The sequence below is a fragment of the Scyliorhinus canicula genome, chromosome 22, assembly GCF_902713615.1.
Source record: "Scyliorhinus canicula chromosome 22, sScyCan1.1, whole genome shotgun sequence".
Classification (NCBI taxonomy): Eukaryota; Metazoa; Chordata; class Chondrichthyes; order Carcharhiniformes; family Scyliorhinidae; genus Scyliorhinus; species Scyliorhinus canicula.
The window spans coordinates 11,943,013-11,970,365 of NC_052167.1; the positions used below are offsets into that span (position 1 = coordinate 11,943,013).

The 27,353-nt window shown below is 41.8% G+C and overlaps 1 protein-coding gene across 7 annotated transcripts in view; it reads left to right on the forward strand.

Moving 5' to 3' along the window:
- parga (poly (ADP-ribose) glycohydrolase a) overlaps positions 1–27,353 on the forward strand; it is a 159,245-nt gene that overhangs the window by 78,860 nt on the left and 53,032 nt on the right. For all 7 annotated transcript variants that reach the window (XM_038783247.1, XM_038783246.1, XM_038783245.1 and 4 more), the window contains 2 exons: positions 17,884–17,963; positions 21,641–21,701. In XM_038783247.1, coding sequence (XP_038639175.1) covers positions 17,884–17,963; positions 21,641–21,701 — 141 coding nt within the window. The remainder of the gene's footprint in view (positions 1–17,883; positions 17,964–21,640; positions 21,702–27,353) is intronic.

A 27,353-nucleotide genomic window follows, 5' to 3' on the forward strand; every position in this document is an offset into this window, starting at 1 on the left:
TGATCTGGTTTAGAGCCCCATAACCCCCTCCTCCTTTACCTATCAAAAATCTATCTAACTCAGCCGTGAGTTAATTCAATGACCCAGCCTCCACTTCTTCCTGGGGAGGAGAATTCCATATACTAACGTACCTCTGAGAGGAAACATTTTCCCCATCTCCGTCTTAAATGATAGATCTCTTATTCTTGTGGAAACATCCTCCCATTATCTCCCTATCATAACCCATCAATAAGATCACCTCTCATTCTTCTGAACGCCAATGGGTAAAGGCCCAACTTGTTCAACCTTTCATAAGACCCTTATCCCAGGAATGAGTCAAGTGGACCTTCTCTGAGCTGCTAACACAATTATATATTTTTTTCAAATAAAGAGACCAACACTGCACACAATATTCCAGATGTGGTTTCACCAAGGCACTGTACAGATGTAGTAAAACTTCCCTACCTTTATATTCCCCTTGCAATAAATGGCAACAGTCCATTTGCCTTCCTAATCACTTGCTGTATCTGCATACTAAACTTTTGTGATTCATGACAACCAATTCCTTGTGTACCATTGGGTTCTGCAATCTCTCGCAATGCTGCTTTTCTATTCTTCCAACCAAAGTGGACAAGTTCACACTTTCCCATGTTATACTCCATCTGCCATTCTCCCCACCCCCCACCCGCCTCCCCCCTCACTCAACCTGTCTATATCCCATTGCAGACACTCTACCTCCTCTTCACAACTTGTTTTCTACCTATCTTGGTGTCATTGGCAAAGTTTGCTACCATACCTTCTGTCCTGTCATTCAAATCATTGATATAGATTGTAAATAGTCGAGGCCCAAGCACTGATCCCTGTGACCCTCCACTTGTTGTTATTGCTTGTCAACACAAGAGAAAATAAACATTTATCCCTCCTTTCTACTTCCCGTGAGTTAACCAATCCTTTATCCATGCTAATATGTTATCCCCTGTACATTTTGTACAGTAATCTTTGATGTGTCACCTATAGGTTCCCATTAATCTACCTTGCTTGTTGCTTCCTCAAAAAACAATAATAAATGAATTAAACATGATTCCCATTTCACAAACTCAGCCTGATCCGATTATGGTTTTTGAAGTATCCTGCTTTAACCTCCTTAATAATTAAAATTAGCAATTTACCTGACAGATGTTTGGCCAGCTGATCTGCTTTCTGTCTTCCTTCTTTCTTGAATAGAGGTGTTATATTTGCTATTTTCCAATCCACTGGGATTTGTCCAGAATCAATGGAATTTTGAAAGATTATAACCAATGCATCTACTAGCTCCATAACCCCTTTAAGATGTTAAGATGCAGGTCAGCTGGTCCTGGTTTCTTGTCAGCCTTAAGATCCAATAGTTTTGGCAGCATCTTTTCCCGACCAATGGTGATTGTTTTACGTCTCTCCCTCCTGATTTTTAAATATCTAGACAGACACAAAATACCTGTTCAACGCATCTGCCATTTCCTTGTTTTCCATTATTAATCCCCCCCCACAGACTCTCTAGAAGACCAACACTTGCTTTGGTTACTCTTTATCTATTTAAATACTTGTAGAAACTCTTATTCTCTGCTTTTATATTACTAGCTTTCTTTCTCTCCTCTTCTTTCTCCCCTTCTTTTTATCAATTTAGTGTACCCAATTCATTTTTTCCAATTAAGGGGCAATTTAGTGTTACCAATCCACCTACCCTGCACATCTTTGGGTTCTGGGGATGAAACCCATGCAGACACGGGGAGAATGTGCAAACTCCACACAGACAGTGACCCAGAGCCGGGATCGAACCCGGGACCTCAGCGCCGTGAGGCTGCAGGGCTAACCCACTGTGCCACCGTGCTGCCCCTTTCTCCCCTTTTTTAATTCATTCTTTACTGGCTCTTAAAATTTGACCTATCACCTATCACTTGCAAATTTGTACAGTGTTTATTTCACCTCGAGACTACCCTTAACTTCTTTATTTAAACATGGATGATGCATCCTTCTCAAAGAGTCTTTACTTACTGGGATACATCTTTGCTGAGGGTTATTAAATATCTCCTTCAAAGTTTACCACTGCATCTCCATTGTCCTACCTTTTAACCTAATTTTCTATTTCTCTTTAGCCAGATCTTTCATACCTTTATAATTACCTTTATTCAGATTTGAAACACTAATCTTCGACCTGCACTTCTCCACTTCAAACTGAACATGGAATTCTATCATGTTATGGTGACTATCATTTACAGGCTGCTTTACTATGAGGTTATTAATTAATCCTGTCTCATTACCAGATCCAGAAAGGTCTTCCTGTTTCATTCTAGAATGTACCGCTCTAAGAAATTGTCCCGAAGACACTATGAACTCAGGCTGCATTTGCCAATCTGATTTGCCCAATCTAATGTAGATTTAAGTCACCAATGATTATTGCACAGCTCATTTATTTCTTGCACAGCTCATTTATTTATTTCTGTAAATCCTGTCCTCTTAGGGGGGGGCAATAAACTAATGCCACCAGTGACCCCTTACCTATTGCTTATTGCAACCTCATATGCAATCTTTCTTTTATATTTGTATTCCATATGGTAGTTTGTCCATCAGTATATACAATATATTAAAATCTTCTCTGCCGAACCCGTCAGAAATTTCTATTTCGGCATTTATGGTAGAATCTATGTATGTGAACCTGTCACGTTGGAACTGCACCCTCCTGCCAGTGACGCTGCGACTGCTTAGGGGGGGCAAATGATGGTGCTGATTTTCAGCCAGTACCTGGGGAAGAGAAATGTTCCGTGAAAGGTTTGAGACTTCAAGTGAGAAATTAACGTAGAAAGTAAACCCAAGGTGTCGGGGTGAGCTTATATAACTATTTTGTCAGCTGAACTAAAATCTGTCAACAGACGATAGTCAATCCAGTATAACATATTTCTTGGCTTCTGTCACAGCAGCAAACAATGTTTGGCTTATGAGGCTTGCCACAAGACTGCTGGAACAACATTCATCACTGAAGAGTTTCATTTTGCTTCATCTTATATATAAAATGGATGGGATATTGAACTGAATTAAATGGACATCATTTTTTAAAGTTACTGAATGTTCAGCTCGCATAAAGAAAGAGCCAGAAGATTAAGTAGAAAAGTACTTTCTGAGCAAACTTGACAGAGGCAATATTAAAAGTGGCATCCAACAACCTTTTAAAATCTAGCCAATAAACTAACTTTTATATTGGGTTAATTAGGTAACAGGTCCGATTCACTAGTACACAGCCTTGGAATGAAAAAATGAAAATATGCAGACTTGAAAAATTAGAAAAGAGGAAATTTAAGTGCATTTTTAAAAAATAATTTAGAGTACCCGATTCTTTCTTTCCCAATTAAGGGGCAATTTATTGTGGCCAATGCACGTACCCTGCACATCTTTGGGTTGTGGGGTGAGACCCATGCAGGCACAGGGAGAATGAACAAACTCCACATGGACAGTGACCCGGGGCCGGGATCGAACCCGGGTCCTCGGTGCCATGAGGCAGCAGGGCTAACCACTGCACCACCATGCTGCCCATAGATTTAAGAACTTTTTGATGAAGGTTGTATAATTGAGAGGACAGAGTTGATAGGAACAGACTGTTGCTACTGATATGTCTACAACAATGGGACATGTGATTTAGAACTGTGAATAGGACCTTTTTGCGCAGGATTGTGAGGCTGTGGGATGCACTGTTAATTAATACAGAGTTGGTTAGATGTGTGTTTGAAGGAAAGGAGGATTAAGGATTATATGAACAGCATGGGCGTATGGGATTAGGATGTTTGCTTGTGTGGAGAGTAGACACCAATACAGATTGTCAGGCAACATCTGTGGAGATAGAAAGAGAGTTAATGCTTTGGACTGATGTCCTGGACCCATTTCTGATGAAAGGTAATCAACCGGAAATGTTGGCACTGTATTTCTCTTCACAAGCATAGAAGGCCGTGGGCTTTATAAATAGGGATATTGGGAAGGATAATATGAAACACTGGTTCAGCAACACCATGTTCAATTTCCACTGGGTCACTGAGAGCAGCCCAGCTTCAACATCAAGTCCACAAAATGCAGAGCATGGTCCGATACCTCGATCGCCAGTACTCCCCACCCCAAGAAGAGAGACCTTCCCAGTGACCAAGAGACTTGGGACTCAACCTATCCATCCTAGGATTGAAAACATCTTGGACATATAGTCTGTGGAGTTAGAGCCCTCCAGGCACTCCGGCAACCCAGTGATCCTTAAGATTTGCCATCTGGAGTGGTTCTCCAGATCGCCAACCTTGGTCATTACCTCTTTATGCTCTTCAGCCAGCAACACCATCTCTGCCTCCATCTGATCAGAGAGACCACCTCCATCTTCTGCATTGTTGCCGTTTGAACCTTTATCCACCGGTCCACCATGTTCATGGCCGCCCGAATATTCCAGATCCTCAGCCATTGCCTGAAGCTGCTTCTTAAATTCGAGGTAAAGAAGCTAACCAATTTCTCAGTCGTCCACTGAGGGGCCACCGACTCCACAGGAGCCGCAGCCGTTTTCCCCTCTGCTGAGGCTCGGGAAAATTTAAGTCTGACGACGATCCCTCATCCAACTTCTGCCGGTACAGTATTTTTACCGGACATTGCTCATATAAGGTGATCTTATTCCATCCAACTGCACCAATTTCCTCAAAACAATCACCCATAAACCAGGCAGAAAAGGCCTAAAACAAGTACTCTGATTTGAGCCACCATGTGTGCGACTGCTCACCACATATCCTCCTAGCGAGGAGAAAGAAAATTCAAAATGAAAGACTGAGTTCATGGTCTGAAGTGGAACTTCGTGTTGAGTCTGGAAGGCTTCGAACTGTTCAATTAGAACGTGAAGTACTGTTTCTCCAGCTTGCGTTGGGCTTCACTGGACTGAGGAAACACTCAAAACATTTCTTTTTGTTGGCAACTTGCTCTTTCGACCGAAAATGTAGTTCCCCTTTGAAGTCAACGGCCAGTGCACACACCTCTGAATTGCAGTCCTTTTAACTAACAATCCAGAGTTGGCTCAAGTGAGTCTCCTTATCATCTTTTTGTTTCGCCAAGTAATAACTTTGAGTCGCCATCTTCAGGCACTTTCCTCAGTTTTTGGAGAATTTCTTAAATCTACCACCAGCGGTAGGACTTATTTCAATGATTCTCCTTCCCCCTGCCGTGCCAGGATAAATTCCCAGAATCCTTGGATGGCTGCAGGATGTGTCTCTTCAACTAGAGGCCATCTGCCTCCTGAATCCAGCTGTGATGGCTCACACATTCCGGCAGCGGCTTCTTTCTGCTGACCACAAAAAACCCTGCCGAATTTCTTTGATATTCATTTATTTTTAGGGAAGTCTGTAACCTGATCTCAACAATGGCTTCCTCTATCTTACCCATGGCAATGTGAAATCTTGCATTCAGGTAGGAATGTTGATTAGCTATTCTTGATTCCAACTTCATTTCATCTTGCAAATAAATGGACATTTGAAGTGCAACTGTTTACAATCCAATACCTAGAAACACCTTTCTTGGATTTTGGGAGACTCTGAATCTACTCATTGTAACTCAGGGGCTTCTGCCATTGTCATCAAGTATAAATACCTTGTGCAGCCTTCTCAGTGAAACAATCTAAGCCTTCCCTTGATCTCTAACAATCAAACCATCCAGGCTTGCTGTCAGGCACAATAGAGCAGGTCACATGGCTTCAACTAGACTAAATTTTAAGATATAGTCCCAAAATATAGTAATCTTATTAACATAATTGTAACAGAAAGTTGGAGTTTTTTGGGTGAGTTCAATAACGAAAGATGCCAATGGTGAATACTTGTTTAATACACAATGCAAAACCACAAGTTTAGTCCCTGACTCCAGGTTGCCTGAGTTTTCAACTGAAACCTAAAATCACACATGAGGTTTGGAATAGTTACCTGAATTAGTCATGCATTTGATGTCCAATACGCTCCACAATCTATACTGTCATGGGTAATCATGCACATGCTATCTTCATAATATAAGCAAACTAATTCTACTGACTTGAGGGAGTAATTTCTGCTGCAAATGGTTATTATTCTGCAGTAAATCTTAATTGTCTGCAGCTGCTGTCTGATGACCGATAACACAGAGATCATAATTTGTTACTTGTCAAAGAAACATTTGTAAGCCCCAAAGTTGGTTATCATGTAAATAAAAAATAAATAGCAAAGGAAAGTCTACGTCACAAAGAGATTTTGTTGTAATTGTGATTAAAAGGATGTGTTGAATAGCATGAGACGTTCTGCTATTTCTGTGATGGAAGTACGTCACACAATGAGTGTGTAATAACAGTGGAAAAATAGCCTGATTACCTTGATTTTGTACCTTTTCAGAACTCAAAATCACCAATTCCAATAAGAAACGTAGGTGAACAAAAGTTGTTAACCTCATCACGTGTAGGATAGCCTAGAAACCATCGTAGCTCTGTTCTCTCAGGTTTTCTGGTTAAAAGGCAAATTTGCATCGTCTCAAAATGCTTTATGTGCACAAGTTCAGTGGTTGTAGTGTTGCTACCACGGTGTGTCTTTAATCCGTATGCGGTGGACAAATGACTGCGAATCCACTTTGTTTTAATCAACATTATTTATTCACACTCCCACAATGTTACAGTTTATCAATCACACTTTCAACACAAGTTATTGTACAGAGTACTAAAAGTTCATACTTGAGCTAACTTAAAAACTTTAGAGTGACTAGCAAGTACCGGACAGATAGTGGCCTTTATCTGTGTGCTGATCCTGTAACCCTCAATGTCCGGTCCTTGGTCTGCTGTGGCTCTGGTCTTCCTTCTGTTGGTGGGGTGATGGACCTCCTCATGGTGGCCAGTGAAGATGACTTGTTTTGTTACTACTGCAGAGAGAGATTCTAAGGTGGTGCAGCACCGTTTAACCTGCTTGGATTTTGTGCCGTGTTTGGGCGGTCCCTGGGATGTTGCCAATCGATCAATCAGGGTTTGATCACCCTGATCAGTCAAGTCCAATAAGAGGCTGCCACATTTATTTCAGGGTGGGCATTCAATGGCCATGCCTGCAAGTGTTGTGGACAGGTAGGCTTTCCAAATAAGGAGTTTAGGTGCCACTGTGTCTGGTAAACAAGTGTGATTGACAGGATAGCTCTGTTGTTCCTGGGATGGCCTGGAGATGTCCTTTTTACTGTGTATTGTAGAGTCTAGGCTGCAGCTTGCTCATCAATATTTACTTGAGCTGCAGCCTGCTTGTCCTTTACTTGGCCAATTCTCCCAGCATCCTTTGTCATTAGGTGGCCATTCGGTCACAATAGGAATAAAGAAGAATAACAATTTGTACTTGTATCGCACCATTAATGCAGAAAAACATCCCAAGGCACTTCATAGCATTATAAAACAAAGTATGACACCAAGTTACACAAGGAGATATTAGGTCAGATGACCTAAAACTTAGTCAAAGAGGTACGTTTTGAGGAGTGTCTTTAAGGAAGAAAGTCAGAGTGAGGCAGAGCGATGCGGAGAGGAAATTTCAGAGCTTGCACCCTAAACAACTAAAGGCAAAGCCGTCACAGGTGGAGCAGCTATTATTGGGAAAGGGCAAGAAGCCTGAATGAGAGGAGCGCAAATATCTCAAAGGTTATGGGGCCAAAGGAATAGGGAGAGAGGGTCAAGGCTGAGAGAGGATTCGGTAACAAGGATAAGAATTTTGAAATCAGGATGTTGCTTGACCGGGAGCCAATGTAAGTCCATGAGCACAGGGGTGATAGAGAAACGGATCTAGCTGGTAGTAAAGATACAGATGCAGAGTTTAGAGTGTTAAGTTTATGTAAAGTGGAATGTGGAGTAGTCAAGTCTAGAGGTAAGAAAGACATGGATGACTATTCAGCAGCAGGTGAGCTGAAACGGATGAGGTTGGGCGATGTTACTGAGGTGGAAATAGGTGGCCTTAGTGTTATGATCCTAGCTGAATCTACCAAATGCTCTAATGTTCACACTAAGTGCACAGTGCAGTAAACCAATAGGCGCCCTGTGGTCAAACATACCATGATCTAAAACCAGGTGACAGATGTTCTGGATCTCTTCATCAACTCCCCTCGCCCCCAGAAGCTCATCTAGCTAGTTATTCTGTGCTAAGTGATCATCTGGATGAAATATTTCCTGGTTCCAAACTGAGAAATGGAGCGTTTCTCTTTTGTGAAAAGCTCTATGGAGGCATTAGAAGTTTCAATCTGGAGTCAAGAGCACTTCTGAATTCCATAACACACACAGGGAAAATTAGAAGTCACTTTCTGAAGCCTTTTTAATTTCCTTTTCAGCTGCAACTCCTTTCTTGCGACTGTTCTTTGACAAGAACATTTGGGTAAGATTGTTTTCTGTGGGGCACAGTCGCAGGACAGAGTGTCTAATAACTCGTATCCAGGCGGCACTCCAGTGGAAAATGCCTCGGGATCATGAATGTCTGAAACTCCTTCAAATCAAGGGGGACCATAAAAAACACTGGTTCACATTAGTTGGAAATAATTACATATTGGGAGCATTCCGCGGGAGCTTCGTCAAGCTTATTTCTTACTTTTCCAGCTGGTAGATTGATAGAGTACATGACTGCAGTGCAGCAGTGAATGTGTGCCCCCCCCGCCCCCGGGTATATATTCACGCGACAATTAGTTCTCGGCTTTTTACAAATAATGCAACAATAAAACATTTATAAACACGGGCTGGTTCAGCACAGGGCTAAGGAGCTGGCTTTTAAAGCAGACCAACAGCACGGTTCAATTCCTGTACCAGCCTCCCCGAACAGGCGCTGGAATGTGGCGACTAAGGGCTTTTAACAGTAACTTCATTTGAAGCCTACTCGTGACAATAAGCGATTTTTATTTCATTTCATTTCAAACTCTCAATTCCCATTATTTTATGCTCAAACAGTGCCATCCTGTATTATCTGAAGCTACTCTGCGGGTCTGAGGCTCTGTCCCTTCGATTACTTACACTGATGGCTACCTTTGAACACACTCTGGCTCGTCTAAAACTGAACGGATACAAGTATGAGTGGGCAATAGAACAAAGTAATTTCATAGCACTTGATTTCACTACTTGTACTCATGGTCGATCCAACCTAGTCTTGAGCCAGATCCTTCCTTTCTTTCCTGCTGATGGGTGGAAATGGTGTATCCTTGTAGAATTAACTGAAACGGCCATCCATCTTGTCTAATGATGGCTACCTTAATTTGAAGATGGAATGGCGAAGAGAAACAAAGTTGTAATTGCCATGGTTTTAATAGAAAATTAATGCTATCGTGACAGCCTTTAAACCCAGCTTCCCAGCATAGCCAAGTGATCCGTAGTGCACTTTCTAGTATATTTTGAATGGAGACCCGAGTACATTTTGCTTCTTTGAAGCATGTATGGAATAAATGAACAAAATGAAATTGGGCAGTAGTGCTAAAAAGCTTCAAAATAATGAATTAAAAAAACTGCGTTGTACAAAATTAATCTGTGCTGATTTTATTTGCTCTCTTCCACTCCTCTTCTGCTTTTGTTCATGCAGACTGACAGTGCTGCGTTTTTATGTCATTGTCCTGTCTGCAGCAGGATAGTTCAGACTCTGATTATCCAAGTAAAGGAATATATTCGATTACCATTGATGCAGCTGCTGCACACTGACAGTGAAAAGGTCAGAGACTAGCTGTGGATGGCCTTCATGCTGCGCTTCTCTAGTTAATTGAATTACATGTAAAGCATTCTGATGTAAGGCAGTGCCAAAAAGGCATTAGTGTCTCCAAAAAGTACTGCACTGCTGTGTGTTTTAAAAAAAATTAATCCAAACTTGAATGTGGTGCGGAATATTTTGTTTGATTTATAGTCCCAGATAATTGCTTGAGTGCATGCTTTCTCATTTAAGCATTCGGCTTCTCCTTTTATATATAGGAAATGCATTGACCCCTGATTACCGATGACTAAGCTAATTTTTGTCTTTGTGTTAGCTGCTCTTAAGTATTCTGGCCAGCGTCAGTTGTCTGGCATCTGCACAGAACTTGTAACATTGTCCCTTTTATCATACAGATGATATGCATATCTGCTGTTTGACATTGACTCTGCCTGATGGGGAAATCTTACTGCGGTTAATCTTACTGCAGCCAATTTTAATAAATCATCGGCTCCACAATGTCCTCAAAGCTGTCTGCATTGAACAGAAAATGCAAGGAAACAGGAAAAGCAGTATGGGATGGAATACTTTGGTCACTAAAACGCAGCACTGTAGCTGTCCTGCACAGTGCCAAATTTAGGTGCTCCATGCATGATTATTGCTATTGTTAAGAGCCCCGCTGATGGTAAATGTGAGGGTGGTTCAAAACCCCAACGGGTAACTTGAACACCGGTTCCGATGTATAATTTCAAGTTGGTATACTGTGAGAAAAGATGGGTTGCACTCTCCAGTCTCTCAGCTGCGTGTTTCCCAGTAGCCGGTGGTGGCGTGCCATTTTCTGCCAGCGGGGTACTCTGGTCCTGCCATTGTCAATGGGAATTCTCATTGAAGCCGACCAAAACTCACATGCGGGATGTGCTGCCAGCGGGACCAGGTAATCCCGCCAGTGGATGGACAGAGAATTCCGTCTGGCCGTCGTTTTGTGATCAATTAATAAAGAATATCTATTAACTTCTAATAACATATTACAAGAAGGACTATAATACGCTACAACAGTGCTCTTAACTACACTGATGTAGTTAACTAAGCACATCGTAACCAATGAAGTTACCCCTTTGTTCCTAACTACCTACTGAACTCTTGAGCTCTGAGACGGCCCTGTTCCCTGAAGTACGCCAATAGTATATAATTCTTCTGAGCTAAATTCAGCAGATCGTTACCATGCACAGGTTATTTGTCCATGTTTGGGAAGACCCAATCGTCTTAGTTCGAGTTTTGGATTTAAACCAGCTGCCTTTCAGCAATAACTTGTTTTCAGGGGTCACTGCTTTCTGCAGCTCGGTGTGGCTATGATGGTAGCTGCTTCATCTGTGCCCCTTTCTCCAGTTATCATGCTTTGGACATATCATACTTTCCTTTTGATTTCTCCACCCTGTGGACCTGGCTTTTAGCGTATAAGTGTCAATTCCCTTCTTTCCACCTTGAAGTCACCCTTTCTACACCCCATTGTTTTCCCCTAATCACAAAGGTAAACACGCTTTTCTCACTGGTATGCTAATTCACGTATCAAAACATCCCTTCAGCTGCATTTATTAAACCCCTTTTATTCCCTTTATTTTATTTTATCCCAATTTTTTTTTTTAGAAAATATTTTATTTTTGTTTTTTTTAAAATTTAGAGTACCCAATTATTTTTTCCAATTAAGGGGCAATTTTAGCGTGGCCAATCCATCTACCCTGCACATCTTTAGGTTGGGGTGAAACCCACGCAGACACAGGGAGAATGTGCAAACTCCACAAGGACAGTGACCCAGGGCTGGGATCGAACCCGGGTCCTCAGCGCCTTAGGCAGCAATGCTAACCACTATGCCGCCCTAGAAAATATTTTATTGAGGCATTTGTAATTTTCACAGTTTAACATATTAACATCTCTTAAACACCCGTGCGGGCCGACACATGCAAAGAAAGAGAGAAAAAAACCTATAGAACAGCGCCCCCTACTCCCCCCGCTCTATTCCCTAGCTACCCGTAAACTATATTCTCTGTCCCGTTGTAACATTGCCGTGCCTCCTGTTTTCCTCTCCCCCACCCCTTACTGCTGACATCTCGAGGCGAACCCTTGAATTGATCCCCTCAAAGCGAATTTAATTTTCTCCAGACTGAGAAACCCTGCCATATCACTGACCCACACTCCCTGATCTTCCGATTCCCCAAATATTTCCAGTTCTGGACCCTTCCTTCGGGACCTCTGACATAACGTTCGCAAATCCCTGCCAGAATCCCCTCAATTTTGGACAAGCTCAAAACATATGCACATGGTTTGCCAAGCTACCACCACACCGCCGCATCTGTCCTCCACCTCCTCAAAGGACCTGCTCATCCGGACTACCGTCATGTGGGCCCCGTAGACCACCTTGAACTAAGCTAAGTCTGGCACACGACGAGGATTAATTGACTCTCTTCAGCGCTTTTTCTCCACAGCTCGAATTCTATCCCCCCATCCAGCTCCTCTCCCCACTTACTCTTCACCTTCCTGATAGGGGCCCCTTCCCACTCCATCAGCTCCTTGTATATGTCCGAGACCCTCCCCTCTCCAACCTCTGTTTTTGACATCACCTTATCTTGTAACCCCTCAGTGTGAGGTGAGGGAAACCAGGAACCTGCCTCCAGGCAAAATCCCGTACCTGTAGGTACAGAAACCCGTTCCCGCCCGGCAACTGAAACTCCTCCTCTAATGCCTCCAAGGTAGGGAAATGCTCCTGAATGAATAGGTCCCCAAATCTCTCAATCCTGCCTGCCGCCATCCCCTATAGCCCCCATCCAGCCCACCCGGGGCAAATCGGTGATTGTTACAAATCGGTGACCACACTGACGCCCCATCCAATCTCAAGCGTTGCCTCCATTGCCCCCACACCCTAAGGGCTGCCACCACCACAGGGCTAGTAGAATACCGGGTTGGCGAAAACGTCAGGGGTGCTGCAGTAAGGCCTCCAAACTCGTCCCCTTACAGGATGCCGCTTCTACTCACTCCCACACCGACCACTACCCACTTCCTGACCATCGATATATTGGCCGCCCAGTAATAGTTAATAAAGCTCGGGAGGGCCAGGCCCCCCTCTCCGTGACCCCGTTCCAGGAGTGCCTTCTTTACTCTCGTGGTTATACCAGCTCGCACAAAACCCGATATCGCCGCATTCATTTTCCTGAAAAAACCTATGGGATAAAAATTGGAAGACATTGAAAAAAGAAGAGCAGTCTCGGAGGACCGTCATCTTTACCATCTGGACCCTCTCCGTCAGAGGAGCATGTCCCATCTGCGAAAATCCTTTTTCATTTGATCCACTGCTTTGCCCAGATTTAACTTATGAAGCTGCCCTCAATCCTTAGCCACTTGAATCCCCAGATATCTAAAACTCCTCTCAGCCACTCTGAATTGCAACTCCCAGTCTCCACATTTATTTTTTAACCTTAATTTTACCCAGTTCTTAATCCTTACTGGTGCGCAATTATTTTTCTTCAGGAATTTTTACTTCCAACCCAAATTGGCCATCATAAGTTGTTTTTTTTAAGATTCTTTTCGGCCAAAATAGAATTTGCCATTTGGAAATCAGTGGTGCAAATCATTTAACATTGGACAAAACCCACAATTAAAAGAATTATAACTTCAGTCTGGAAGGCTTGGGGCCAAGGTTAGATAAAGATAAACTATTTCCACTGGTTGGAGATTCTAAAACCAGGGACCATAGTCTTAAAAATTAGGGCCAGACCATAATAATAATAATAATAATCGTTTATTGTCACAAGTAGGCTTCAATTAAGTTACTGTGAAAAGCCGCCCGTCGCCACATTCCGGCGCCAGTTCGGGGAGACTGGTACGGGAATTGAACCCGCGCTGCTGGCATTGTTCTGCATTACAAGCCAGTTATTTAGCCCACTGTGCTAAACCAGCCCCATTCTGGAGAGATGTTAGGAAGCACTTCTTCACTCAAAGGGTAGTAGAGGTTCTCCCAATGTCTACCTAGGGTTCCTCCGGGAGCTCCGGTTTCCTCCCACAGTCCAAAGATGTACAGGTTAGGTAGACTGGCTGAGTTAAATTGCCCCATTGTGTCCAGGGTTGGGTGGGGTTGCAGGGATAGGGCGAGGATGTGAGCCTAGTTTAGGATGCTCTTACTGAGGATCTGTGCAGACTTTATGGATAGAATGACTTCCTTCTGCACTGTAGGGATTCTATGATTCTCAAATGGTACAAGTGATCATTAATCTGCAAATCAATTAAAATATAAATCTGAACAAAAGTGCATTTGTCTGATCTTTGAGTCTATTTTGTGAAATTGAAATAAATATAATCACTTAAGAATTTGCAATACAGGTGGGATTTGATTATCAGATTAAAAGTTGGTCAGAAAATGAGGCTTGCTGTTTGGGTTGTACCCAGCAGTTGATCATCGATTATTTTTGGGACTCGTGGAAGCCCTTTTGTATTGATGCTTGTGAGCTATTTGTCTTGCTAGTGCATACAGGAGGTGAAGGTCTTGAGAGCAAGTTGTAACTTCATTATGAAACAGTGATTGGTTAAAAGTGAGGTTTTTTTTAACCATTGGATTTATCCGACTTGCATTGGGGTCACTGCTAACTGCTTGAGACCTCAAATGCACCAACACCCCACGGTCAAGAATATAAAGAGGCCTTTTGGCTGCCGTTGTGTAGGCCAGACCAGTCAGGTTTCCTTCCCTGAACGCCAATATGAACAAAGTTGAGCTTTTTTTTATGGACAATCCCATTTTCAGCTTGGTTTTAGTTTCTTCTGACAATCCACAAATTCTCGGAATTACTGGATTTAGTTTCACTAGTTAATCTAGTGCGAGTTGAATTTGTCATTTCCAGATTATTACTTTAGTGCCAGGAAGGACAAGCTGTGATTCTGGAATCTGTTTACTATCCAGCTCCCAACCTTTTCCAGTTGGATTGCACTAACACGGAAAAAGCCAAAAAATACTTTAGTAAAAAAAAATGCAAGAGCCGTGTTTTTACTCTGCTGCACTTGTTTCAAGTGATTATTTTACCAACAACGCCACTATACTCTAAATAAACGATGCGAATGGTGTGCAACACCATCGTTACAAATGTGCCTTTGGATCGAGGAACTGGTTTTATGATTGTGACCAGTATTGTTTCGAATATAGCTGAGACGATACATTATTCTGAATGTGCCATTCGGTATTTTACTAAGGTGCGTCAATGTTGTATAAAATAAAAATTTTTCAATAAAAATTTTTTTAAAGTCATTTTTTGTCATGAGAATCAATAGTGAAATTGTTTTTTAAATTTACACATCTTGAGCTGCAGTTCATTTTAATGATGACGTTGCTCACAAAATTATAGTTTTAAAATGTCCAAAAACGTGATATTCAGAGTTTAGGTCTATTTTAGTTTCATTTTTGTTTCTATTTGTACAAAACGGTGACACTTATATTTTGTTCAGTATTTATCAGAACCAAGTGGCAATTTGCAAAGTATTCGGTTTAGACATGCTAAATTTTCTAAGTCCCAATACTTGGGACAGCACGGTAGCATAGTGGTTAGCACTGTGGCTTCACAGCATCAGGGTCCCATGTTCGATTCCCTGCTGGGTCACTGTCTGTGCGGAGTCTGAACGTTCTCCCCTTGTGCGTGGGTTTCTTCCGGGTGCTCCGGTTTCCACCCACAGTCCAAAGACGTGCAGGTTAGGTGGATTGGCCACGCTAAATTGCCCTTAGTGTCCAAAAATGTTAGATGGGGTTGTTGGGATAGGGTGGAAGTGAGGGCTTAAGTGGGTCGGTGCAGACTAGATGAGCTGAATGGCCTCCTTCTGCACTGTATGTTCTGTGGTGATATGCATCACTGTAGATACACAAGGGGTTAATGTAAGTACACGTAGAGTAGCTAGACACAAGAGGGAGTATCAGAGACATGACACACAGACACTCAACCAATAGGTCAGTAAGATAGGACACGACCAATGGGCATTCACGATACACACAGAGGTGACTACCACAGGGGGGCATTACACCAACCCATATATAAAGGACACAGCACACATGATCTTCCTCTTTCCAGTGGAGACACTCAGTGAGTAGAGACACAGGGTTGAATCAACATCACACCCACCACGTGGATTGTAGCAGACTGGTTTGTCAGTCTGAGTAGCTATAGAAGGATTAACAGTAGAGGCGAATCCGAGTAGGAGAATTGTAAATAGTTCAATAAACGTGTTGAAGTTATTTCCACATCTGAACCTTCCTTTGTCAGAGTGAACATCAAGGAAGCAGCTTATGCTACGCCAAGAGCATAACAAGACATGTTCTATGTCGTTTTCTATTTTAGACAAATCTTTTTCGGAAGGTTCTTCAGGTGGAAAAGGTTGTCAGTTATGATCTTGTGCCTCAATCACAACATCCTATTCCAGATTGAAAACCTGTTTGTTTCTAGAGCACTAAGGAGTAGCTTCTTTCTCAACATACAAAAACCTTTGCATAGGCCAGGATGGCACCCCAAATTCAGCACAGTCAGGCTCCCAGATGTGCGAGGGGCTTTCCTGGAGGAGGTTCACATCATTGCATTCACGAGTTGGACTGATTTGCTCAGCTCATTGTATTAAGCGCCTTTAAAGTAGTAAAATAATTATCAAACAACGGTTGACATTAAGGAGACATTAGAGCTAATGGCCAAAATCTTGGTCGAAGCCTTAAAGAAGGAAAGAGTGGCGGTGACTTTACAGAGCTTTACTCAAAAGGAAACCATTTTGCATTAATACAAAAATGGCTGTATAATTGTTTCCAATTTGTTTAAATTTTAAATAGAAGTCATTTATTTAAAATTAACCGGACATTTTTAGCCAAGGTGTACTCAAAGTGCAATTTAGTAGCTATATGCTGAGTTTTTTAAAAAGGTTTGCAAAAAATTACAAGATGCTGAATATAAAACTTGTATAATTTTTAAGGTAAATGCAAACGGTAACAAATGATATTTGACCAACGTGATTAAAATAAAACTTGTCAGTAAAACTATTGAAAATAAACCATTTAGCATAATTAAAAAGCATAAGAATTCAGGAATGAAGTGAGTAATTTTTTGCTTAATTAGATTAATCTATTAATAATTAAAAGATGAAAATCGTTTCAATTAAAATCAGCAAAATAGAAAATGGCTTAGTTAAAGAGCGCACAATACTTAATTGAAAGTGCACTGAACTACTGGAGTGTACGGAGAAATGTGAATGTTTAATATCCGTGGGAAAGCAAATTGAAAATCATTTATCCCTTCAGATATAATGAATAGTGACCAACAACAGAAGGAAAGTACAGCACACCGATATTCAGTGAGCAACTTGAAATAGTTTTGTCACTGTGCTAATTTAGAGGTAAACTGTCGGGATTCCCCAGGAAGCTCAATTATCCCGAAGGCTACCCTATATCAAAAAGGACTGGTTTGTCATGAGGACTGCAGCAGTTCATCTGCCTGATGAAAAACACGTGTCACTTTAGTTTGGCAGTGAAATCAGTCCTATACTGGAATCGGCTTTCAGAAATGATATCTATAGCCTGAAGGACTTTTACTGCATCAGCCTAGATTTAGCAATTTCATTCCCAACCTTGTTATTTGAAAGGCTCAGAGTGATATTTATGTCTAGGGACAGTGACATGATGTAGAAAGCAACTAACTAAGCTGTGTAGTTGGATGAGAGCACAGATTTTTGTCCTACAGTAGATCAGCATTTACTTAGCAAAGGAACAAAAGACAATGAATATTACATTCTGGGCTTTTCAGAGTGGACCATTATTCTATTTTGAGTACCGCTTGAGGGGTTAAAATCATCAAACAAAATTGAACATGAAGGTACACAATTCATTAAGAATTCCCTTGGGTATTCTCTTGTGTTCAAAGGCTTTTTGTAAAGAATGTGAGCAGTGAGGAGTAGAGAGATGAGAATTAATGTGTATTTCTTTGTTGCAGTATTAAGCTTCCTTTGCCACAATTTGGAGTACAGTTCCAGTCTTCATGTTTCATTTCATTGCAATATTCAAGGATGCCGCGACCGCGGTCATTTTATTTAACCAGTTTGATATGGGCTATGTGAGAAATGTCTTCAAATAGTAATATAAATACAATTTACGTGTCCTTTTTCTACTCCCGTTCGTTTACTTGCTGCAGAAAGATTATTTTCTTGCATTTCAATATTGCTTTAATTCTTTCCGCAGATTGTTTGAAGGATCTTTGCCCAAGAAAATTGAAAAGCTTAAAACTCTTTTCTGCTATTTCAGAAAAGTCACAAAAAATAGTAAGTTTATGCTAAGAATTAGCACTGATACCTTCATCATTAGTCATCTGCAATAAAAAGAAATTAGAGGATCTAAAGCGTTCAAGAATGGGCCCTAACCCTAATTTAAAATTCTATCATTGGTCCTATGAAAGGACATCGCAAAAAATAGGCTGACATTTAGTGTGCTGTAGTGAAACATGGATGTATGTTTTTGACTCTGCATGCCTGAAATTCTGGTCTTGGCCATTATGTCAAGGTTTCAAACAGAAGTCATGAGTGTCATCCTGAGGTGAGAAGGGAAAATAGTTAGCATTTGTTTGCCCAGTGCTCCCCCCACCTTGGCCAGGATCACACCTATGCGCTTATCATCCCTTATTTAGATAGAGTGACATTGTTTAGGCCTGAGAGCACTGAGCTGCAAAAGCCATCTGGGCCAAAGTGAAATAAAATTTAAGTAAAACCTGTACAGGTGTTTTCCAGCAAAAAAAATAAAATCCTATAATTGTCGAGAAGAGAATAAAGTTTTCATAGTTTTACAACTAGTTTTTTGGTTGTAAAAACAATTTGAAGTAAAGTGAGGCAGAAATGTAGCCTGGAGTAATCTTGCTTCTTTTGTGGCTTCTAGAATCGTTTAATTCTATTATCGAAGGCATGTTGCCTATTCCGACATGGCCGTGGTTTTGCTTTCTGAAGAACTAACCCTTTGATATATATCCCTTGGAGGAAGATTAATGCATCAAATTAGATATCTACTGTCAACTTGAAGTTGGGAGTTAAAATAGAATTCTAACCTCTCACCAAACTAAATGTTCAGTCTTTTGCTTTATTTATTAAGATATGAAGATCTATTGGAGAAATCTTAATTATTTGACACAACCTGTCTTTCGATACAATCATTAAAAGTCATCCGGATGCCAAATGATGGGAAACAAATTTAAATTGTGGTTAGAAAACTAGATGTTGAGGATATTTTTGAAGGGTATGTGTGGGTTTTGTGGAAGAGTCCAGCACGAGTTGGTTGAGTCAAACAGAAAGTAACTTTTATTTCTAACAATATTTACACAGTACCAGTAGTTCACTACTGGTTCTCTCGGTACCATACTAGCCAGCTCTAGTCATACAGCTGGGAGGTTAATGATTGCCCTTATCGGAGGAGCTCATATTCCCCAAGAAGACACTTTGTTTTGTTCGGGCATTGCCCCTACCAGGAGCGTCTCCTTTTAATTTGTCCCGGAATTTGTTTCTGTTATTCTATTAAGTTGATTGGACCCAAGTGGTAACCAATTGTGCCCAGTAGGATCTGGGCAAATTACAACAGTGGGAATGCGAGAACAAAGTATAAACGGGTGACTCTTGCAGGTAAGGATTTGCAGTGCTACAAATTACAAGCTAACTCCTCACTCACCACGAGCAGCTACTCTCGTGTTAATAAAAGATGGCAGGTCCATCCCCAAAAAAACATAAATCTTTGATTTAGTCTTTGTAGCAGCAAAAAGTACTTTCTTAAAAAGGAAAGCATATGGTCGTGGAGGTTTAAACTTCATATGTGCAGGAAGTGACATATTCGACATTTGCAGGAAATAATACTATTGGTAATACACAAGAAATGGATCATTTATGCAACCAGTATTTTTCAGAAAGTGACTACAGAATGTTACTATTCTTCCTGGAGAAAAGTTGTAGCTTCGTTTTGAGAGCAACCATCCTTTAAAAAGATGGATCGGTGCCAATGCTACAGTTTCATCTGGCACATGGACAGGAGAATTCTTCAATCGCTTCCAAACGGCCTCTCAAATATACCAGTTAAATTGATTCTCGCTAATGAATTTCAATACTGTCCATTTGCCCTAACTGCTCTAAGTAAATTTGTAATGAGCTGTAAATAACATTGTACAATCCCAATGGAGTCCCTTGTTCCACTGAAGGTAGTGCCAAATGTGCCAGAAGAATGTCTTGGAGACTTGCACCATGGAAACTAAACTCTGGATAAACTTGTTGCTAAAGAATTGCTGATTTGATGACCGCAGCTTGGCATTGTTAATGCTGGTTGAGAATCCTGACTTTGATAGAGTTCGGATTCATTCCCCGTGCTGTAACAATTGCATGGTTGATTTTTAAACTTTTTGGTTTAGAACAGGTGTGCAAGATCTCAATTAAGGTAATCATATTGTCACTGGGCATTTCATTTAAATTAGGATCTGCCACAGATATCTGACTGGGTTCATTAATGCCAGCCATTCCCTTGAGCAGTCTGGCCACCCACTTCTCCTGGAAGCTGATTTCTACTGGCCGACTGTTTCTTAACGTGGTTATGGGAGCCAGGAGTGTAGCAAATTCCTGTGTGTTCTGGATCAATGCCCTACATGTACATTTACTCCTTCAATATCTTTGGACAGATGCAGATGTTTCATTTCACAGTGGTAAAACACATCGAACAATTAAATTGATGCATACAATTGATACGTCTATTCAGGGACTGTTACAAAACCAAAGAACACAAGTACTAACGCACTCTCATTGGTCATGTAAATTGAAAGAAAGCTTCAAAGCACAATTTCCCTCCTCCCTGTCCGAGCACAATTTGCTTCCTTTGCAGTCTTCAGTTGTTTATCTTCCTCTTGGTCTTTGTGTTATAATTTTTAAAAGCCATTCTCAAAGTACCCACCATGATGAGAACAAAAGATTTCAATACCCATGTGTGAAATATCCACCTCATAAGCAGATGTGGCTCATGAATCATTCACCCGAGATAGCTTCCTGATTTTGTTGCAACTTCTGTTTGTTTCCCTACCCCCACCCGAGTGTCTTTTAACACCACTGTGAGCCAATCAGTTGGGGGTCAGGGTGGGACCTAGGGCAAAGCAAGCAGCGTATATTTGAAAAGGGTCTCTACAAGCTACAGAAAAAGCTTGTGTCTGAAACCACAGCAAGTTTTCTGGGTAAAAGCAAAGTGCAGTCAGTGGGGGTTAGCTACACAATACCAATTACATGTGTAAAATCAATCTCAGTCACTTAGAGAAATGCAGTCTCGGAGTATGATTGACTGATACCCAATCACTTCCATTCCTTACTTTATGTAACTTTCCTATACAAACTCAGAATATATGCCGCCTTGAAAGTTGCCCCATTTTCAGCAGATTTATGTTTTAATATAACTTCTTAATCTATCTCGTGTCCACATCCTTTCTGGAGGAAAGCCACCAAAGAATTCCAAAATGTGACATATTGTGAAGATGTACAGCTTGTCAAGCTGTCCTGAACTCTACTTTAGCTCCTACTTATGCCATTCTTTACATGTAGTTGTCTCCCACACTGTCACATCTTGCACCTCCTGAAGGTTGCTCTGGTGATTATCCAATTTCCTGCAGGTATGAAGAGAAAAACATTGCATGGCTACAGAGAAGGGGCAGGGAAGTGGACTAATGGAATTGCTGCTTGCAGAGAGCTAGCAAGGACATTACAGGCCAAATGGCCTCTTTCCATACTTTAACCTTTCTTTAATTCTCTAGCTAAATATGTATATTTAGCATTTCTTGAAGTGATTTGTCTAATAGTGTGATGAGGTTTTCCTGCTAAGTCACTTGTAGTAAATGAAACATTGTTTTGTTATAAATAGTTATAACAAGCCAATTTATCACGATTTATTATTTTGGATACCTCTATCTTTTATTAATTTATTTCCTTTCTTATCTTAGAACCCACTGGCCTTGTAACATTTCAGAGACAGTGTCTGCTCAAGTTTCCTGAATGGGAAAGGTAAGAAAACTCTACTAATCTATATTGGGGTTTAATTTACCCAAGAAACATTAACTTCAAAGCAGCTATCACTATGCAGTCATCACGTTTTGCTTGGTCATTGCTGCGTTAGCTGTGGCTCTGTTGAAAATGATTGAGGTTGCCAATAGCATGTAGCACTTGTACACTTAACATCTGCCGTTTAGACTGAGCCAGCGGGCAGGCTTATTGTCTGTGAGCAGAAATTATGTTCATGCCAACCAAGGTGAAAGTTAGCTCAGTGCATCACACTGCCTGCACTTAAATCAAGCTACAGGTGATAGTTGTCACTTTCTTGCTCACAGAATGTTTATCCTTAAATAGTTTATTTGTCAGAGTATAGTTTTAATGTTTTTAAAAAAATTTAGAGTACCCAATTCATTTTTTCCAATTAAGGGGCAATTTAGCGTGGCCAATCCACCCACCCTGCACATCTTTGGATTGTGGGGGCGAAACCCACGCAGACACGGGGAGAATGTGCAAACTCCACACAGACAGTGACCCAGAGCCAGGATCGAACCTGGGACCTCGGCGCCGTGAGGCAGCAGTGCTAACCACTGCGCCACTGTAGTGCCCGTTTTAATGTCAACAGAATAACACAGTAGTGCATTTGAAAAGCAAATACTGTGGTAAACTGAAATAAAAATGCAAAGTGCTGGAAATATTCAGGTTAAACAACCTCTGTTCTGATGATGGGTAATTGACCTGAAACTATAACTCTATCTTTCTCCACAATAGTCTATTTTCCTTGTTGGTGAATTAAAAATCAAATTTAACAAGAAATTAAGATGAAAATAACAGGTTGCCAGTTAATCACAGATAAAATACGTAACTTTTAAAATACTTCATCACATACTAGTGTCGTACCTTGGAGCTGAAATAAAGATCTCTTTAAAAATATATATATTGAATCTGAGTCTTGCAAGAATTTGTTTTGATGTAAACTGGTATTGCAGATTGATGTTGCCATATGTCTGTTAGTGCTTGACAAATGGGTAGCCTGAGGATATATTTTTGTAGTTTAATTTCGAGTAACTAAAAGTAGCCACCCAAAGACCCAACGTTCCAGCCCCTCCAGCACTAGCGAAGAGTGCGGTTTGATCCAGTAAATTCTAAAGGAAATAGATTCCTCCCAGGCTCTGTTGCAAGTGTGAGTTTTGAAGTACAAAAACTCACATCAACTGAAAGGCTTCAGAAAAAAGCATCATACAAAGAATGGGATTGCTAAATAATACGTAAAGAAAGCCAGTCAAAACCTATATATTGTTGCAGTGCATCTGACTCGGACAACTCGTGGTGTATGTTTAAATAATTTCTATTATACTGTGTTAATGCTGTTAGTGAAATACTTTTCCTCCTTTAGCTTGAGGGTAGCTGCTAATGTTCTACTTCAAGATATTTTCTGCTACAATTTAATTGACATGTTTTTAGTGCATCAAAAGTCCATAAGGTAAACAGATCTGGTGTGACTTCACCCTTCTGAAAGGTCAGGTTTTTCCATGCTTCTTGGAAGACGTGTAGTACGTTGGTGCCATTGCTACTAAGTAGTAATGAATGGGTTCTCACCGAAGGTTGCCAGCTGGAGCGATCTGAATCTCAAGTGCGGTGAATAGAAGAGGATCCAAGCGCAAACAAAGCTGTCGTGCAGAGTTTGAGAAATTGGTCAGTGAACCAACTGTCTTCGAGCTTTCAGCATTCCGATTAGGAATGTCATTCACCGAGGCTCAGGTTAAGGACTTTTTTAAAAAAATTGATAGTGTGACCCACAAAGAGTGGCAAGTTGCTTCCAAAATTACATTCAACACTTAAGACAAATTTATAGCCACCTTGGTGCAGTTCACATCTTGGTTCTGAAAATAAAAGTGGATGCTTAATTAATCCATTTTACTGACACAGATCCAAATTTATTATGGCTTATTTATTTGTAAGTTATTTGCTTCATTTGGGTGTGTGCTGCCATGGTGCAGATAATTTTCATGTTTCTGAGATTTTCTCCTCGGTATACATGTGCTGTACCTTTTATCCAACATCTTCAAGAATTTGAATTTTCAGATCTTTAATTTCCAAGCAAAATATTATTACTTAGAAAACAGCATTAGTTCTGAATTTTAAATATTTTAACTGATTGATCTCTTAAATGCGAAAGGCTTAATTATAAACATGTGCATACACATACATGGGTTGGAAGATCATGTATGTGATTAGGGACCTGTTCTAATGTCTTGAAAGTCTGGTGCATGACTGTATTACGGACAACACGGTAGCATAGTGGTAGCACAGTTGCTTCACAGCTCCAGAGTCCTAGGTTCGATTCCCGGCTTGGGTCAGTGTGTGCGGAGTCTGCACGTTCTCCCCATGTGTGCGTGGGTTTCCTCCGGGTGCTCCGGTTTCCTCGCACAGTCCAAAGATGTGCTGGTTAGGTGGATTGGCCATGCTAAATTATCCTTCGTGTCCAAAAAAAGGTTGGGTGGGGTTATGGGGATAGGGTGGATGTGTGGGCTTGGGTAGGGTGCCCTTTCCAAGGGCCGTTGCAGACTCGATGGGCCGAATGGCCTCCTGCACTGTAAATTCTATGATTAGGTTACCGGTTGTTTAAACAGATAAAGCAGTGTTAGCTTTCTTTGGACAGACCATGGAAAATAATAAATAAAATGCAAAATAAAAGAAAATACTCTTTTACACAAGAAGTACCATTCCTTCCAACAGATCTCTATGAATATATTGGGCAGCACGGTGGCGCAGTGGTTAGCACTCCTGCCTCACAGCGCCAAGGACCCGAGTTCGATCACAGCCCCGGATCACTGTCCTTGTGGAGTTTGCACATTCTCCCCGTGTCTGCATGGGTCTCACCCCCACAACACAAAGATGTGCAGGGATTGGCCATGCCAAATTGCCCCTTAATTGGAAACATTTTTTAAAATGTTTATGAATATATTGAATGAACAACAGGGATAAAGTAATATCAAAATAATCAAGCTCATTGATGCCCATTTATTTGTAAACACAGTGTAGGATCTCTTATTTTTCAAATAAGAGACAACGGTCCAGTGGTAGTGCGGGATTAAATTTTATTGCAAAAATCATGTTCGTCCACTTCGAAAACTGCAAAAATACAAAATAATAGAAGCAAAAGCCCAGCACGGCATAAGGAAGAAAACAACTGGAAGAGAACAAAGGCAAAGAGAGAGAGAACACTTTTTTAAAAAACGCATTTTATTCAAACTTGTATCAAAGTAGGTTACAGCAAAAAAACACCCTGGGAAACATTCTTCCCAACAATCAACTATGCAGTTTGTACAGACTTTTCTCCTTTTTTAGCCCCCCCCCCTCCCTATCACCCACACCCCTCCAACGAACTGCTCCTCAAACACGGTCACAAACATCCCCCACCTTTTCTCGAACTCCCCTGCTGAGCCCCTTAACTCATGCTTTATCTTCTCTAACCGCAGGAAGTCGCACAGGCCATCCAACCATGCTGCCACCCCTGGTGGCGATGCCGACCGCCACTCCAGCAAAATTCTTCGCCATGCAATCAGAGCGGCGAAAGCCATGACATCGGCCTTCCTCCTCTCCATGAGCTCCGGCTTCTCTGAAACCCCAAATATCGCCACCAAAGGGTCGGGGTCCACTCCCTCCTCCACTATCCTGGCTAAGACCGCGAACATTCCCGCCCAGAATCTTCCCAATTTTTCACAACCCCAAAACATGTGCATGATTCGCTGGTCCCTGCCCACACCTCTCACACTCATCTGCTACCTCCTGAAAGAACCCACTCATTCTCGCCCCCCCCCCCGAATCATATGCATCCTGTGCTCCACCTTGAACTGTATCAGGCTCATCCTTGCACAAGAGGAAGTCTCGTTTCCCCTCCGCAGTGCCGCACTCCATACTCCCCAATTGATCTCCATTCCCAACGCTTCCCATTTCTCCTTGATGTCACCACTCGCTCGCCTCCCTGCTCCCCCAGCCACTTACATATATATATATATATATATCCCCAATTCTTCCCTCCCCTTCCACATCCGGAAGCAGCAGTCGCTCCAGCATCGTGTATCCCGGCAATCTAGGGAATCCCTTCCAGACCTTTCGTGCAAAGCCCCTAACCTATAGATACCTGAACTCACTACCTCTTGGTAGCTCTACCCTCTCCCTTAGCACCTCCAGACTGATGAACCCTCCCAATACAAACCCTCCTTGACCAGCCCCACTTCCCTTCACCTCCTGTGTCCCGTTCTCTCTCTCCTCCCCCCCCCCCCCCCCCCCCCCCCCGGGCTCATTGGCAATGCTGCCTTCACCATAGCCCTCAAACTAGACCCCCTAACAAAATTCCTCCTCCATCCTAACCCACTCTACCCCTTCTCCTTCCCACCACCGCCGCACCTTGTCCATATTCGCTGCCCAATAATAATGCAGCAGGTTTGGCAATGCCAATCCCCCCCTGCTGCCTCTGCCTCTGTAGCAGGGTCCTCCCCACCCTCGGCACCTTCCCCGCCCATGAAAAGTCAGAGATGATTGTGTCCACTTTCAAAAAAAAGGCCTTTGGTATAAAGATCAGGAGAGCCTGAAAGAGAGAGAACACTTGTACCAGTAACCTTATCCTCCTGGTTAACTATTCTGCTAAGTAAGTCGGGACTGCTCCAAATCTCCGACATTAAATTGTAGTTTCGGAGGTGGGGGGGTTGTTGACCAACAAATGTTGAAACTTCCCGGGCATTTCCCATGCAGTCAGAATGTGTTGACTGCCAAGGGTTCCCCAGTGCATCTTTTGCTGTATGATTCCCCCAGACAACAGCAGGTCTGGGCCATCATGTGACACCCACCAAAATATCCTCGAGTATCGATGAAAATGTCTGTCTGAAGCCTCTGCAGATAAATCTGTTAACAACAAAAACAATTATTTGAAACAAATATGGTAGTGAAAGGCTTTTGTGATATTAATTCTATTGACTTTACAGTGCTATTAATATTGTTGACCACCTTTATAACTTGTTAACTTGGGTTTCTAGCAAATTTATTTATTGGCGATTTAGTTTCCTTTATCATTGTTTTTAAAGAACAAGAAAAAATCGTGGTAATTTTGTCCTCCCATCTGGATTAACATCTTTAATTTTCAAACAGTAAGGCTTTACTGTTAGTTTGGGCCTGAATTGCAAATTCATTTTCATTGGCAGTGGCCGGTACATTTGTTGCAAACCATTGTCTTGTTAAAATTCACACATTGAGTTTTTGTTAGAACGACGGAGGATGAGGGAGAGGTCTACAAGATTGTGAGGCACTCTTTCCCAGGGTGGAGGGTCAGTCACCAGGGACATAGGTTTAAGGTCCTTGGGGCAAAGTCGAGGGGCAGCACGGTAGCATGGTGGTTAGCATAAATGCTTCACAGCTCCAGGGTCCCAGGTTCGATTCCCGGCTGGGTCACTGTCTGTGCGGAGTCTGCACGTCCTTCCCATGTGTGCGTGGGTTTCCTCCGGGTGCTCCGGTTTCCTCCCACAGTCCAAAGATATGCGGGTTAGGTGGATTGGCCATGATAAATTGCCTGTAGTGTCCTAAAAAAAAAGTAAGGTTAAGGGGGGGGAGGTTGTTGGGTTACGGGTATAGGGTGGATACGTGGGTTTGAGTAGCGTGATCATTGCT